The 17,561-nt window shown below is 42.4% G+C and overlaps 1 protein-coding gene across 5 annotated transcripts in view; it reads right to left on the reverse strand.

The window, feature by feature from the left end:
* Nucleotides 1-3,983: 3,983 nt before the first annotated feature.
* Nucleotides 3,984-17,561, reverse strand: part of MYLK3 (myosin light chain kinase 3) — a 58,213-nt gene continuing 44,635 nt past the window's right edge. For all 5 annotated transcript variants that reach the window (XM_006062763.4, XM_025268603.3, XM_025268600.3 and 2 more), the window contains exons 10-13: nt 8,065-8,193; nt 6,612-6,764; nt 5,546-5,678; nt 3,984-4,404 (exon numbers count right to left, since the gene is read on the reverse strand). In XM_006062763.4, coding sequence (XP_006062825.4) covers nt 4,345-4,404; nt 5,546-5,678; nt 6,612-6,764; nt 8,065-8,193 — 475 coding nt within the window. In that variant the 3' untranslated portion in view covers nt 3,984-4,344. The remainder of the gene's footprint in view (nt 4,405-5,545; nt 5,679-6,611; nt 6,765-8,064; nt 8,194-17,561) is intronic.

Here is a 17,561-nt window from a genome sequence, read left to right on the forward strand (position 1 = left end):
ACGTATTACACAGAGTGAAGTAAGTCATAAAGAGAAAGAGAAATATCATATTCTAACTCATATTTACGGAATCTAGAAAAATGGTACTGAAGAATTTATTTACAGGGCAACAATGGAGAAACAGACATAGAGAATAGACTTATGGACATGGGGAGAGGGGAGGAGAGGGTGAGATGTATGAAAAGACCCGGAAACTTATATTACCATATGTAAAATAGATCGCCAACAGGAATTTGCTGTATGGCTCAGGAAACTCAAACAGGGGCTCTGTACCACCCTAAAGGGGTGGGATAGGCAGGGAGATGGGAGGGAGGTTCAATAGGGAGGGAATATATGTATACCTATGGCTGATTCATGTTGAGGTCTGGCAGAAAACAACAAAATTCTGTAAAGCGATTATCTTTCAATAAAAAATAAACTAAAAAAAATTTGAATGAATTGGGCTATGAAGTTTTGCCTCATCTGCCATATTTACCTGGCCTCTCGCCAACAAACTACCACTACTTCAAGCATCTCAACAATTTTTTGCAGGGAAAACACTTCCACAACCATCAGGAAGCAGAAAATGCTTTCCAAGAGTTCGTCGAATCCTGAAGCATGGACTTCTATGCTACAGGAATAAACAAACATTTATTTCTTGTTGGCAAAAATGTGTTGCTTGTAATGGTTCCTATTTTGATTAATAAAGATATGTTTGAGTCTAGTTAAAATGATTTAAAATTCACGATCTGAGATAGCAATTACGTTTGCACCAACCTAATAGTTGTGGGGTAGGGGAATTGCCTTAACTTAGTCTTGTCCAAATGCTCTCCTGGACCTGGAATCCTTTACAATTTTTAAACACATTCATTCCCCAGCAATGGAAGCTTTCTACTTACTGGGTTCATATATTCCAGTGCTGTTGTAAAGATTTTTGGAAGCTCATTTCTTTAACAGCTCCTCTTGGCTTATTTAACTGATTAAAAAATGCTTTATCATGAAAGTTTTCAAATATATACAACAAATGTGTGTCCCTTTACTAGAGGAAAATACACTGATAGCCCATACTGACTACCCAAACCCAACAGTTAAGATTTTGCCACACTTGCTTCACTATTATCTCCCTTTTTCTTGAAGTCATTTAATCCACATTATAAACACATTACTGTTATCATACCTCACAATATTAATACAAATAGAAGTTCTGTCATCAAATATACAATTTAGAATTAAATTTCCCTAAATGTCTCTGAAATATCTTTATTGTTTATTTGCTCAAATCAGGGTCAAGACAGGGTCCACACTTGACAAGAGGTGGCTAATTTTTAATTATAAAAGCAATACATGCTCATTGTTAAAAAAATTCAAATAATTCAGAAATAACGTGAAAAGTAGAATTCCCTCTCTCCCCATCTCCCAATTTCCACGTTCCACTGTTAAGTTTCTTGCATAACCTAGAAAATTTTAACACATATATAAACATGTCTTCACAAATAGGATAATACCATATATATGTTCCATAATTTTTTCATAATAAAAATCAGTACATCAAGATCTATCTTTAACAGCTACAAGGCAACCTCCTATACGTATGTGGCAAAATTTAAACTCATACTGATAATCGCATGTAGGTTGTGTTCATTGGGCCGTTTTGCTACAGTAAATGTTATTTTGCATACACCTCTGCCCACTGGTTCAAATATTGCTGAGAGATAAATTTCTAGAAATGGAATTGCTGGGTGAAAGCGTGGGCATGACTTTTATTTGGATTGGATACTTGATATTCATCTTTATATTCATCAAGAGTAAAAAATTCTGTTTTTCTCACACTCCCACTAAATCTGATAGATAAAATGTGGGTCATGACTACCTTTCAGATTTCCTCTGCTAGGCAGTTTTCTTTCTTTTTTAAAAATTTTATTTTATATTGGATCTCTCAGCAGTTTTTAAGGACTGTTCGTTCAAATTAAAAACTCCCATTAGAAATAGTTAATACTAGCAAAGCATCAGTCTAAAAAATTTTTGAGTTCAGTACATACCAGCAGAGAACTAAAAATATCCAGAAAATTTTTAATAATATATCCAGAAAATTAAAGCTTCATAAAAACTCCCTCACATTTCAAATAAGGGAGGCTAACTTCTGCAGTAACTCTCACTTGTGTGGGTCTGGCCTAAACAAATCCCCTCAAAGGAACTTTGGAGAAAAGTTGTTTCTTTAGGTAGAGAATTACAGCATATATGGGAAAATTAAAATTTGATAACTATTAGATTTTCCCTGGATCTGTCCTGTCATATAGAAGCCACAAACCAAGTGGCTAAATGCACTTAAAATGTGGTTAATGCAACTGTAAAACTGAATTCCTAATTCCTAATTTTTATTAAATGTAAAAATACTAGAAAATATTTAAGATGCTTTGAATAACTTGAGCATGTGAATATATTTTTCCACAGTAAATTTTATGAAATCTAAATACAAATTATGTCTGATAAAAACCTAGAATCTGAACTGACATGTATTTTAAGTATAAAATACACACCAGATTTTGGAGACTTAGTATGAAAAAAAGAATATAAAATAGCTTATCAATAATTTTTATAATGATTAGATATTGAAATGTTTGATATATTATGCTAAATAAATTATTGAAATTAATTTTACCAGATTTTTTTAAAAGAGAAGCTATCAGACATTTTAAAATTATGTATTTGACTCATATATTTCTGTTAGGCAGTGGTGTTCTAGATTAGAATAACTAACTGGGGAGACTCCTTTTTTCTGGGGAGAAGATTCATAGCATTCCCTGCCACTGTGGAGGGGAAGAATAACCATACTATAGATAGAACTATAGATATCCTCTAGCTCTTTCTGAGGCTGCTTTCAAAACACCTTAAAGCATTTTACTAAGTCACTGTTACTGGCCCATGAAAGAGAGATTTCCAGCAGCCATCCCTTCTGATATTCATCCACTAGCCAGTCAGCTTGCAGCAGGCCGAGGTGTGCTGGTACTGAAAATCTTAGCTTCCTAACAGGCGGTAGTGTTCCCGAGGAACATTATAACTGAAGAAATGCATCAGGAGGATTAATCTCTCCATCTTCTGCCCTTCTCCCCACACCCACGTCCTCTACTTAAAAAAAAAAAAAAAAAAAGTATTATGGGACAAAAAAATGTGAAACTGTTGCATGGCTAATTACAAACTAAAAGTAAAAACTGCTGACCCAAGAAGGTCATGGGGAATACCATGAAAATCAAGTTAGCAGTGAGGAAATTAAAAGGAATATTTACTTTTGAATAATAAAGCATTCCTTGTTACTCATTTCATGAAGTTAGTTAAGTGACGGTTCTATCCCCATAAAGCAGGAGAGCAGTTTTCATTTGACTTCTCACGATCCATCGTTTCTGTGTTTCTCTCAGAAAGCTGAACACCATTGCACTCTCTTTTCACATATTACATATCAGTTTCCAGACTTACTAGACCATAGATTCATAACTGAGAAAGACAGGTCAGGATGGAGACTGCCAGTGTCAGGACAGGGCAGAATTAGGAGAGGCTACAGGTCTGCATGTTTTGATTCTCGAAAGGGAGTACAAGCTAAAACAAGTTTGAGAATCTCTGCCCTAAATTTACATTGCTTCACACTAGAGCAACAAATATCGTACAAAATGTCAGCTCACTTTTGAGCAAATCAAAATGCTAGGAATTCTTTGCACTGGAGGTGGTAACACTGACTAACATGCCCTGTGTGATAGTCCACTGGGCTCTTTAATCAAAGTAAGCTGACTTTAAAGTTGACATATACAAAGTAGGAGCTTTCCTATGCTATGCTAAGTCACTTCAGTCGTGTCCGACTCTGTGTGACCCCATAGATGGTAGCCAACCAGGCTCCCCCGTCCCTGGGATTCTCCAGGCAACAACACTGGAGTGGGTTGCCATTTCCTTCTCCAATGCATGAAAGTGGAAAGTGAAAGTGAAGTCGCTCAGTCGTGTCCGACTCTTAGCGACCCCATGGACTGCAGCCTACCAGGCTCCTCCGTCCATGGGATTTTCCAGGCAAGAGTACTGGAGTGGGGTGTCATTGCCTTCTCCGAGGAGCTTTCCTACCTACTACTTAAAGCATGCCTATACTTATCACCAAAAGTAGGTACACTTGAAAAGTAACCACATCATTTCAACTCAGTGATCTTACAAACCAGAAAAAATTCTTAGGTCACTTTCTTACAGCCACTTTTCATCCACAAGGAAGGCAACAGTCGTAACATTTTTGAAACAAAATAAGTAGAAAGCCACATTATTAAGAATCTTCAGTCATGATTTCACCAGCAGTCCCAGTAATTTCTAGGCCCACGGGAGCAGCAGAGTTGAGGATTAGGGACAAGTTGGAAATTTCCTTAACCTGTTGGCAGCAGTCACCACGTAGAAGTGTTTCTTAAGCGGGGGAGAGAAAAAAAAAGAGGAGGGAAGCATATTTTTAGTCCAATTATTTAAAGAAGAAACAATAAAAGGACTTGCTTAAGTTTAGCCACTTGAGTTTGTTTAAAATTGATAACTAAAGGGGAAAAGAAGATTCTAGGAAAACTATAGTAAAACAGTCACATGACTTTCAGGGGCATATCTGGAGCAAGTTTGAAGTGAGAAAATATGTTCTCCTGCCCTTTTCATGTGAAAAATGGAGCACTCTAGAATGGTATTTTTTAAATTGTAATTCACAACTCACCATTGAGTCATGAAATCAAATTCATGGAGCATGATTAGAAAATTTTTAATGAAACCAAATATCATAGAGTAGAAAATATCAGAGCTCATCATACTCTGTGGAGCAAAAGTCACAATATTTTTGTTTAACACATGTGTGAGTATACATATACTTGTATGCTGGCTTTATTGAGGATCTAAGCCAACATCAAAATATTGGAAAGTCACTTCTCTGGGGGACAACTTTTTTTAAGATACATTTTACATCCATGGTTCCAAAGAGTTCTCAAAATTATAAAGCTTTTAAAGCCTAATAGGGCTTCCCTGGTGGCTCAAATGGTAAAGAATCTGCCTGCAACATTGCAGGAGACTCAAGTTCAATATCTGGGTTGGGAAGATCCCCTGCAGAAGGGAATGGCTACCCACTCCAGTATTCTTGCCTGGAGGATTCTATGGACAGAGGACCCTGGTGGCCTACAGTCCACAAGGTCACAAATTGTCGGACAAAACTGAGTGGCTAACACTTTCACTTCCAGGCTTTCCTAGGCCCTCTTTCTGAAATGTGGAGGAATCAGCCTCAAACTACAGGCAGTTAGTTCTGATCACTTCACTGCAATGGTCATTGAGAACATATGTTCAAACTTCACGCTGTCACTTCAAGTGTTCACATAAGTATGAATTAAATGCTACTTTTATGCCAGTTGTTTTTGTTCTGAGGCATTTTTTAAATCAAGGTAATAGATTTTGACATGAGGCTTTTTTCTCCCTAAATAATCTATTTAGAATCAAAATGTGAGTAAAAAACTTAGTACACTTCTTTCACAGGACATTTAAAGAAGACAAATGCTGCTTTTACTAAAAGAAAAACAGATACCTTCCATTTCCTCTGTGCCATGTATTTCTGCAGCAATAGTTGGGATTTGAGATGAACTTTCGATTTTGAAGCTTTAGCAGGCAAATTATTCAGCCACTCATGTTTCAGGCACTGTGTGGCACTCATTCTGCAGCTGTGAAATCAAACAGCAGGTGAGACTTTTAGCTGGGGTTGCCTTTTCTGGCTGTCCAAAATCTGTTCAATTGGTAGGAAGCTGAGTCAGTGGAAGAGATTAATCATTTGGGCAGATTCATGCCACATACTAAAGAAAGACACCCTCCTACCTAAAATTCCCATCCTTAAAAGTGCAAGAATGTCGTCAGCAAAATATTCCCAGCCCTCTATGGAAGATGTATTTCCCACTGATTAATTACCACCTCCCACAGTAGAGCTGGGGAATTGAGGCAGGAGAGAAGAGGGGCCAGGTGAGCCTGGAATTGCTCTCAAGAAGTAAAAGAACTTCATAGAGAATAATGTCAACTTGTTCTTCTGAATTAGAAATATTTTTCATCACACATAACTTTTCACAGTCAGGAAGAAACAAAACAGTCATGGCAAGGGAACGAGAGCTACCTCAGAGCCCAGATCTTGGGCCTTATTACTTGTAGTTATTCCCGTATGTCTGAGTACTGGAAAACTCAGTGCTCCAACCCATGACCTTGATAAACCTACTGAAAAGTAAGTAGGTCTTCATCTCCAAGAAATAAGGTTTTATGTCTTTCATTCTGGGGAATAACAACTGCATTTCTCAACTTTTTTTCAATATTAGCCTATCAAAAGTGATAACTTGGAAATAGGCCTGATTTATAAATATGGTCCTTTCTAAAACTCTGTCTAGATTTTACGATCCTAGTCACTTGTTTCTTGATTGATTTCCTTTGTCCCTTTCCCTGCTACCTTTTTTTCCCAAAGAAGTAGCAGACTAAGAAATCCTGGACAGAACTGGTCTATAGGATAGAAGGACCATTCACTTCAGCAGCCCCACCCAGTACAGCGTGATTTCCACAGCATCCAGATGGATGGTCACCATCAGAATGGATCACGGGTGATAAGCAATAAAGGGTACCTCTTCTCTTTGACCAGCAACCGAGAGACAAAGTCCTTGGCCTCCTCTGACAGCCCTTCAAAAGTATCAGCATCAAAATCCCAGTTACAGTTCACAATGAAATTCATGGTCTCTGCGTCTGTTTCTCCTAGAAATGGGGACAAGCCACTGAGTCTACAGAGGAGAGAAAGGACCGTCAGTATGTGGAATCCACACCTGCCAACACACATTGACAAACAGAGAAGACTCTTACAAGGTCAAGCAAAGCTAACCAGAACCAAGAAGGTTCGAAAGAAAAGCACCCGCCGTTGCCTCTCCATAGGAGAAATCCCCAGCACTCAGTAGAGGAAGTGGAAGGACTGGGAAATTGATGGCAGGAAGGGTGTTGGAAAAAGTCCCTTATCATGCTTACTGCATTCCCTCTTGTTTAGTCGCTCAGGTGTGGCCAACTCTTTGCGACTCCATGGACTGTAGCCCACCAGGCTCCTCTATCCATGGGATTTCCCAGCCTAGAATACTGGAATGGGTTGCCATTTTCTTCTCCAACATTCCCTCTTACCCTGAGTAAATTGGGGCCCAACCCAATATGCCCATTTGTCATGTACATTTGACTGAATTTTAAAATAGCTTGGCATGTCTCTGAGACTACCCAGGCCTCAGAGGCCAAAGGAAAAGTGGCTTTACTAGGCTCATCTAGAGGAGGGCAAAGAGACAGGACCACCTCGCTGGCTGGCCTTGGGCCTCAGTATTCCCCCACCTGGTGCAGCATACGCGCAAAGTACAGGAAACAGTACTAATAGTAATAGTAATAGTAATAATAAGACTAGGAGCAAAGCTTGATTTTGCCGTGCCCCTGAGGAAATAGCTGAGAGAATTGGAGAGAGAGAATGTTAAGTCTGTGGTTGGCTCTCCTCTCAGCCCATCCTACCTCTACTTCCTCAGCCCAGAGAAAACGGGGAGCAGAGGGACAAGGTTAGAAGACGCGTGAGCTGAGCCCTGCTCTGTCAGCCCCTCTCCTTACCACTTCAGTGCACTCCAGCCCCACTTGTACTGCAGCACCTCTATTTCTTCACCAGAGGGCTCTCTCTCTAGTGGAAGCTGATTTATCAACCTGGAGGTTTCAGGGAATTAATAACTCTGGGACCAGCCCACTAGCAGCAACTGATTAGAGCCAGTGTATAAATACTCCAACTCCCTCCCCCCTCAGCCGAACTAGCTCTGAGCGGGTCCCACAGTGGGTCCCCTGTTCCCCACAGGATTAAACTCCAGTTACCCACAGCTGCAACTGACTCCACAACACACAGCTTGCTAGTTGCCTTCCTTCCCCATTTCACTTCCCCACTTCTCGGTGTTTCTCTTGGGGACACCTCCCCAATAAACTGCTCGCACTCAGATTTTTGCTGCTTCTAAGGATACCCAAACTAAGACAAATGACCTCCATCCCCAGTGGGAAACCAGGCCCCTGGGCACTCACAGCATGTAGGTGATGACTCCCACACTCCACATGTCCGTCGGGAACGAGACAAACTCATAATTGACGACTTCTGGGGCCAGGAACTCAGGAGTGCCAAAGTTCACCTTCAGCTTCTCCCGAGGCTTGTATCTGGGGAAGAGGGGTGCAGAACACAATGGGAGTGAGCGCCGAGAGAAGCTGGGGATGCCAGGCTAATTCTCGTTGGGAGCTAAATACTCCTCAACCCTTGGTGTCAGCCATGTTTTCTAGACTTCACATTCTGTGTGGTTCACTGGGAAGTCATCACACCCTCAGGCCCTAAATGCAGACTTTCCTAAGTCACTGGGGAAAATAAGAAAACCACAGTCTTCCTCCTCCAGGTATTTACAATCTGAAAGGGAGGGACGATCAATATATCTTATTTGGCCTCCAGTCACATGAATGAGGGCTTCCCTTGTGGCTCAGCTGGTAAAGAATCCACCTGCAATGCGGGAGACCTGGGTTTGATCCCCTGGAGAAGGGAAAGGCTACCCACTCCAGGATTCTAGCCTGGAGAATTCCATGGATACAGTTCATGGGGCCGTGGAATCAGACCTGACTGACTGACTTTCACCCACTCACTCACTCACATGAGTGAGCAAAAACTGGGTAGAAGCTGTGTGGGGAGCACTGCTCTGTTGTGCAACATGGTTAAAGGGAAGATGATATGAGTTATAGAAAGAGGCAAAATGCTCAGCATCACTGATCATCAAATCAAAACCACAGGGAAATACAAATCAAAACCACAATGAAATCGTACTCACACCATCAGAAAAAACAGAACATAGCAACTGCTGGCTAGGATATGATGAAATTAGAACGCTTAATAGTGGAAATGTAAAATGATGCAGTTACTATGGAAAACAGTGTGGCAGTTCTTCAAAATCTTTTTTAAGAACTACCATATGATCCAGGAATCCTGCTTCTGGCTATATATCCAAAAAAATTAAAAGCAGCGTCTTGAAGTCATATTTATACACCCACATTCGTGGCAGCAGTAGTTAAAACTAGCCAAAAGGTGAAAGCAACCCAAGTGTCCATCAACAGATTAATGTATAAGCAAAATTTGGTATATACATACAATAGAATATCATTCAGCTTTAAAAAGAAAGAAAATTCTAACACATGCTGTAATTTGGATGAATCTCAAAGACATTACAGTAAGTGAAATAAGCCAGTCACAAAAAGAGAAATACTGTATGATTCCACTTATATGAGGTTCCCAGAGTAGTTAGTTCAGAGACAGAAGGTAGGATGATGGTTTCCAGGTGCTGGAGGCAGGAGGAAAATGAGGGGTATTTGTTTAATGGGCATAGAGTCTCAGTTTTGCAAGGTAAAAAGAGCTCTGGAAATCAGTTGCACAACAATATGAACATAGTTAAAGATGCTTGCTCCTTGGAAGAAAAGCTATGACAAACCTAGACAGCATATTAAGAAGCAGAAGACATCACTTTGTTGACAAAGTTCTGTATAGTCAAGCTATGGTTTTTCCAGTAGTCATGTATGGATGTGAGAGCTGGACCATAAAGAAGGCTGAGCACCAAAGAATTGATGTTTTTGAACTGTGGTGTTGGAGAAGACTCTTGAGAGTCCCTTGGACAACAAGGAGATCAAACCAGTCAATTCTAAAGGAAATCAACCCTAAATATTCATTGCAAGGACTGATGCTGAAACTGAAACTCCAATACTTTGGCCACCTGATGCTAAGAGCTAACTCACTGGAAAAGGTCCTGATGCTGGTAAAGATTGAGGGCAGGAGGAGAAGGGGGCAAGAGTGGATGAGATGATTGGGTTGCATCATTGACATAATTGACATGAGTTTGAGCAAACTCTCGGACAGAGTGAGGGAAGCCTGGGGTGCTGCAGTCCATGGGGCCACAAAGAGTCGGATATATCTGAGTGACTGAACAACAACTGTAACTCTTCTTAGTAATTGCTAACATGGTAAATTTTATGTTACATGTGTTTTATAAAATTACAAAAAAAGATTGGGAAAATTATTCTGGACATGAAGTTTAAGGGAGACTAGGAAGATAATTCGGAGAAGGCGATGGCACCCCACTCCAGTACTTTTGCCTGGAGAATCCCATGGATGGAGGAGCCTGGTGGGCTGCAGTCCATGGGGTCGCTAGGAGTCAGACATGACTGAGTGACTTCACTTTTACTTTTCACTTTCATGCATTGGAGAAGGAAATGGCAACCCACTCCAGTGTTCTTGCCTGGAGAATCCCAGGGCGGGGGAGCCTGGTGGGCTGCCGTCTATGGGGTAGCATAGAGTTGGACACGACTGAAGCGACTTAGCAGCAGCAGCAGCAGCAGGAAGATAATTGATTGCTGTGTGGAGAAATTTGATTTTTGCTGAATGGCAAAAGTTGATTTTTAGAATCATTCTTGAAAGAGAAGAAAATCCCTAGCTAAAACTTAATGGGCAGCAACAAAGGTGTCCTTCAGTTGGTGAGTGGATAATATAAAGTATGGTACATCCAGACAATGGAATAGTATTCAACACAGAAAAAAAAAATAAAGAAAAGAAATAAAGAACCATCAAGCCGTGAAAAGACATGTAAGCATGCTAGGTCACTTTAGTCATGTCTGACTCTTTGCAACCCTATGGAATGTAGCCCAACAGGCTCCTCTGTCCATGGAATTCTCCAGGCAAGAATACTGGAGTGGATTGCCATGCCCTGGTGGCTCAGACGGTAAAGCGTCTGTCTACAATGCAGGAGACCTGGGTTCAATCCCTGGGTTGGGAAGATCCCCTGGAGAAGGAAATGGCAATCCACTCCAGTACGCTTGCCTGGAAAATCCCATGGACAGAGGAGCCTGGTTGGCTACAGTCCATGGGGTCGTAAAGAGTCGGACACGACTGAGTGACTTCACTTTCACTTTCTACAGGGGATCTTCCCGACCCAGGGATTGAACCCACATCTCCTGCATTGGCAGGTGAGTTCTTTACCACTAAAGCCATCTGGGAAGCCCTGAAAAGACATGGAAGAACCTTAAAAGCATATTGCCAAATGAAAGAAGCCAGTCTGAAAAGGTTACATACTATATGATTCCAAATATATGACATTCTGGTAAGGGCAAAACTATGGAGACATAAAAAGATCATGATTGCCAGGGTTAGGGAGGAGGAACGATAAACAGGTGAAGCACAGAGGATTTTAAGGGCAGTGAAGATACTCTGTTGATGAATATATGCCATCATACATCATTTGTCCAAACCCATTTGTTGTTGTTCAGCTGCTAAGTTGTGTCAGTCTCTTTGTGACCCCATGGACTGCAGCACCCCAGGCTTCTCTATCCTTCACTATCTCCCAGAGTTTGTTCAGTCAATTATGTTGATGATGCAACCCAACTATTTCATCCTCTGTTGCCCTCTTCTCCTCCTGCCCTCAATCTTTCCCAGCATCAGGGTCTTTTCTAATGAGTCAGCTTTTGCCATCAGGTGGCCAAAGTACTATAGCTTCAGCTTCAGCATCAGTCCTTGCAATGAATATTCAGGGTTGATTTCCTTTAGGATTGATTGGTTTGATCTTCTTGCTGTTCAAGGGACTCTCAAGAGTCTTCTCCACTACCACAATTTGAAAGCATCAATTCTTCAGCGCTCAGACTTCTTATGGTCCAACTCTCACATCCATACATGACTACTGGAAAAACCATAGCTTTGACTATATGGAGCTTTATTGGCAGAGTGATGTCTCTGTTTTTAAATACACTGTCTAGGTTTGTCATAGCTTTCCTTCCAAGGACCAAGTGTCTTTTAATTTAATGGCTGTAGTCACCATCTGCAATGATTTTGGAGCCACCCAAAATAAAATCTGTCACTGTTTCCACTTTTTCCCTTTCTATTTGCCATGAAGTGATGAGACCAGATGCCTTGATCTTAGTTTTTTGATGAGTTTTAAGCCAGATTTTTTCACTCTCCGAGTCTTTCACCCTCATCAAGAAGCTCTTTAGTTCCTTTTCACTTTCGGCCATTAGAGTGGTATCATCTGCCTATCTGAGGTTGTTGATATTTCTCCTGGAAATCTTGATTCCAGCTTGTGATTCATCCATCCTGTCATTTCACATGATGTACTCTGCATGGTGGTGGTGGTTTAGTTGCTAAGTTGTGTCTGACTCTTGCGACCCCATGGACTATAGCCCTCCAGGCGCCACCCCCGCCCCCAGCCACCCCATCCATGGGATTCTCCAGGCAAGAATACTGGAGTGGGTTGCCATTTCCTTCTCCAATTCTCTTCATGAGAACATCACTAATCTAAACCCACAGAATGTACAATGTCAAGAGTGTACCTTAATTTAAACTGTGGACTTTGGGTAATTCAGTTCAGTTCAGTTCATTGCGCAGTGGTGTCCAACTCTTTGCGACCCATGAATCACAGCACGCCAGGCCTCCCTGTCCATCACCAGCTCCCGGAGTTCACTCAGACTCATGTCCATCGAGTCAGTGATGCCATCCAGCCATCTCATCCTCTGTCGTCCCCTTCTCCTCCTGCCCCCAATCCCTCCCAGCATCAGTCTTTTCCAATGAGTCAACTCTTCGCATGAGATGGCCAAAGTACTGGAGTTTCAGCTTTAGCATCATTCCTTCCAAAGAAATCCCAGGGCTGATCTCCTTCAGAATGGACTGGTTGGATCTCCTTGCAGTCCAAGGGACTCTCAAGAGTCTTCTCCAACACCACACTTCAAAAGCATCAATTCTTTGGCGCTCAGCCTTCTTCACAGTCCAACTCTCACATCCATACGTGACCACAGGAAAAACCATAGCCTTGACTAGACGGACCTTCGTTGGCAAAGTAATGTCTCTGCTTTTGAATATGCTATCTAGATTGGTCACAACTTTTCTTCCAAGGAGTAAGCGTCTTTTAATTTCATGGCTGCAATCACCATCTGCAGTGATCTTGGAGCCCAAAAAAATAAAGTCTGACACTGTTTCCACTGTTTCCCCATGATGTGTCAAAATAGGCTTATCATTGTTGATGATGTGGGAGGCTTTGCATATGTGGGAAAGGGGATAAATGGAAAATCCTTGTTCCTTCCCCCAATTTTGATATGCATCTAAAACTCCTCCAAAAATTAAATATTTATTTAAAAAAATCAATGACTACTTTCTATTTGCAGATACCATGTTAAAAGTTTTATTTATATAAACTTACATCCCCATAACAGCACCATGTAGTAAGTCTACTGTCCTGATTTTACAGATGGGGAAATTGAGAGAGAAGAATAAAATAAATATTCTGCTGATGTGGCCCAACAGGGATATGAGTTTTCAAAATACAGTCTCCTCTCTTTCAAATTTGCCAACAGCCAGGCAAATGCATACCTTGAGCCAACATAGCCCACACCCATCCAGTGAAACTGCACCAAAAATCACCTTGGTGGCTGAGTTGTGGCAGGAAGCCAGGGAGGGGAAGAAAGTGAAAGCCTTCCTCTGGCAGCCTGTCCCTCCCCTGCACTGGTACCTGCCTGGAGCCTCAGAGCCAAGCAGCCAAACTGAGAGGAGCAGCCTTCCTCTTGGGGGCAGAAGGTCCAGGCTCTCAGCCCCTGGACACCACTTTCCTAGGATGCATTCTTATTTCTGCTGCTTCATCTGCCCCACATCCACATCTTGTATCACGTGACTTTGTAGTTCCTTCCACTAGAGATGGCATATTTTATTTTACCCCATCCCATTGACGCTGGGCTTGGCCACATGAGTTGCTTTGGCTAGTGGTATGTGGGTGGAAGTGATAGTGGGCCAATTCCAAGCTAGGCTGTAGAACTGTGCCCTCCTGCTCCTCAGCCATCATCATGGGAAGAGAATGAGACACCTGGAAAAGACCTGTCCTCACTGACCTGCATCCAAGCCAAGTTCAACTCAGCCTAGATCAGAAACTCCCTACCAGTGGTGTGTGGGTAAAAGTTTAACAACCAGCATTCTGATTTTTTTTTTTAAATCCTGATTTTTATCATCTGCCAATGGTGTAAATATTGATTTCACCATGCCTGATTTTAAAGTTCTATCAGGATGTCACTGAATAAAGAGTTGAGAAGAGATAGGCCATAGCACACAATAAGAATAACAATAGGCATAAATAACCTCATGAGCATAAATAATAGTGAAATGTAGTAAAATAATTAGAAATTATTAAGTTTTTAGCATGTAATATCTTGGACTTCCCTGGTGGTACAGTGGATAAGAATCTGCCTACCCATGCAGGGGACAGAGGTTTGATCCCTGGTCTGGGAAGATCCCACATGCCACGCAGCAACTAAGCCCATACGCCACAGCTACTCAGCCCATGCTCTGGGTCCCACAAGCTGAAATACTGAGCCCACGTGCTGCAGTTACTGAAGCTTCTGCACCCTAGAGCTGGTGCTGTGCAACAAAAGAAGCCAACACAGTGAGAAGCCCGAGCACCACTAGACCGTGGCCCCCACTCTCTGCAACTAGAGGAAGGCCGCATTCAGCCATGAAGACCCAGAACAACCAAAGATGAAAATAAATAACATAAAATTGTGATATCTTTGTTTCAATATAATTTCTTTAATTGTACATTTATACAATTTAATTTTTAATAATGGTCATGTTTAACAACTGGCTTACAAGATTCCTTATCATGAGCTAGTGTAAGTTGGGTCCATCAAACTCATTCCCCAGCTGACTCAAAAATGTGCGGAGGAAAATAATTGTTTTAAGTCACTGTGACTTGTTATACAGCAAGGAGTGTATATGGGTGTGACTCGTTATACAACAATACTGTGGCAATAGTTAACCAATCCACCCACCCCAAAGTTGGGTCAAAGTATCTAAGATTCCCTTTCCAAATTCCCAGAGCAAGGCCCTCTGTAACCATAAGGTCACATATGCAGTCACAGTCTGTAAGGTTTGGGACAAGCACCTCCTTGCCCTGACAAAGGATCTGATTAAATGTGCTTAGATTCCAATCTGAGCCCAAGACTGGGAGTCAGGAGGCACATCCCTGCACCCAAAATTCTGGAGACCAAGCTTAAACAAGCTATTTCCCATTTGTCTCCATCCTCAACCCTTTGATATATCCTTACTTAGACCCACTGATGACTCTTACCACCCAGCCTGCTGTTAAAAGTGGTCCCTCTTGCTGGATGTCAGAGCCTGTGAAGATCTGTATGGCCCCTCTCTACTGAGGGCCATACCTCCACTCACAATCTCAGAGCCTTCTCACAGCTCCACCCAGAAATACAACTGTACTTTCTACAGTTCTTGTTGGGGGAAATTTTGTCATTTCCTCCCTCTTTACAAACATTTAAACTATTCCGGAGCATAAGGCATACTCTCTCAACACTCGTAGTCCCCCCCAGAGGTCCCTCCTCTTAAAATCACACTGCCCAGTAAGCAGGCCAATTTGCCAAATAATCCTTTGGCTGAGTGACCAGTTTGCCAGACTGCTGAGGATGTTTTTGATGTTTTCCTTTCATCTCACAGCCAGAACCTATGAACCTGGGGGCCCAGCTCCACCGAGGGCCATTTCCTGAGCACCGTGTTTTTTCTGACACCTACGCTTCTCCAGTGCCCTGCACATGCCCTCAGCACCCACTGGCCCACCTGAAGCTCCTGCCTTCCCCAGGTCAGCCTGCTCACACGCACAGCACATCCTATTCTCAGCCCCCGAGTCACACCAGCCCTCTTGCCTCCCCTCCACGCAGAGTCGTGCTGGAGCCAGTTGTCACAAGTGCGTGAAGGCCAGCTGTGCACATCTCCTCTCAGCTCTGTACTCAGTGATGTCACATTGGCAGCTTGAAATCAGCCAAAGTTAGCAAAGGTTACAGATCAATCCCATCCCGTCTCCCGCTCCAGCTGCAGCGGGCTGTTAAACGTTTACCAGCACTATCGCCTGCAGGTAACAAAACTTGGTCCATTCCTCTCTTCCGGCTGCTCAGAAAAGCCTTCTCAGACTCCAGGGACCTCAGGTGGTTACTTCTTGCTCTGAATCCACAATGTGTCACTGTAAATCCTCATTTGGCAATTGGTCATCTGACATTTGGGAGGGTCCTGCATACACGCTAGCGTGTGCAGTCTCAGTGAAGAACATACTGTCCCGCAGTGAGGGAACAGTGGTTCTTGTGGAAAAGTGAAACTGAAATTGTTAGTCGCTCAGTTGTGTCCAACTCTTTGTGACCCCATGGACTATAGCCTGTCAGGGTCCCTTGTCATTTCACCAGGCAAGAGTGGGTTGCCATGCCCTTCTCCAGGAAATCGTCCTGACCCAAGGATCGAACCTGGGTCTCCCGCATTGCAAGCAGACTATGCTGTCTGAGCCACGAGGGAACACCGGTTCTGGTGGGGGTGGGGCAAAGAAAGTCTTAGCTATTACAATGGCCTGTGGCTCTCCAAAGGGCCACAGTACGTAAACAGATACATGGTACACCTGTGGCATCATGAAGATGGAACCTGGGGATTAGGAAAGAAATGGTTAAAAAGGCTCTTTGTGGAGCAGGCAGAGACATGAAAACTAGGTTGAGAAGCATGCCCTGGTGCATAAGATATGCAAGTGTACAGGATGCATCCCAATTTTATACAACATTACTCAGAAAAATATTAAGCGATTTTTTTTTTACATTATGGGTTGAGTGTAATTTTTAAGGTTTTGGTTTGGGGGGCTTGGTATTGTTAATGAAATACAATACACTGTGTAATGAGGATCCTGAAGGTAGAGTGGGATGATAAGAGCTTCCCTCTGCTGTTACTCTAACAACCCCGCACTTGGCCTCCCATCCATCATGTGGAGCACTGAAAATGCACCTTTCACACCTACACAGAGATAACATCGACCACTTCAACCAGTGGAGCGGTGACCTAGGAAGACCACCACTGTGGTTTTGAAGGCCACCTCTGGGAGGCAGGTGCTGGACACCAGAGGCTGAACTCAGGCAAGCAGTTCTGCCTCCGTGGAGATGAGAGTCTCCTTTCTCCCCTTATGGAGAGAGTGGAAGATGCTGCAAGGCTCATAAAGTGAGAAAACAACTTCTTTGTGGAAAATGATCATTAGAGAAAATTTCAAGATTTGATTATTCAGCTGTGGTGTGAAGACCTATCTAGAAAGTATGTGATTCTCAGAGACATACCATTTCCTGGTAGAAACAGAATTTTGGAGGAAGCATGGAGGATGAGCACGTATTTATTTCCATCTTTATAAACTGTGGAAAGTGTTAACTGTTAGTCGCTCAGTCATGTCTGACTCTTTGCAACCCCAATGGACCATAGCCCACCAGGCTCCTCTGTCCATGGGCTTCTCCAGGCAAGAATACTGGAGTGGATTGCCATTCTTTTCTCCAAGGGATCTTCCTGACCCAGGGATTGAACCCAGGTTTCCTGCATTGCAGGTAGATATCTGTGTGTGTGTGTGGCGGGGGGCGGGTTTGAACTTTTCTCTTTTGCTTATTTTTAAATTGAAGGATAATTGCTTTACAAAATTTTGTTGTGCAGGCAGATTTTTTACCATCTGAGCCACCAG

The sequence above is a fragment of the Bubalus bubalis genome, chromosome 18 (genome assembly GCF_019923935.1).
Source record: "Bubalus bubalis isolate 160015118507 breed Murrah chromosome 18, NDDB_SH_1, whole genome shotgun sequence".
NCBI lineage: Eukaryota > Metazoa > Chordata > Mammalia > Artiodactyla > Bovidae > Bubalus > Bubalus bubalis.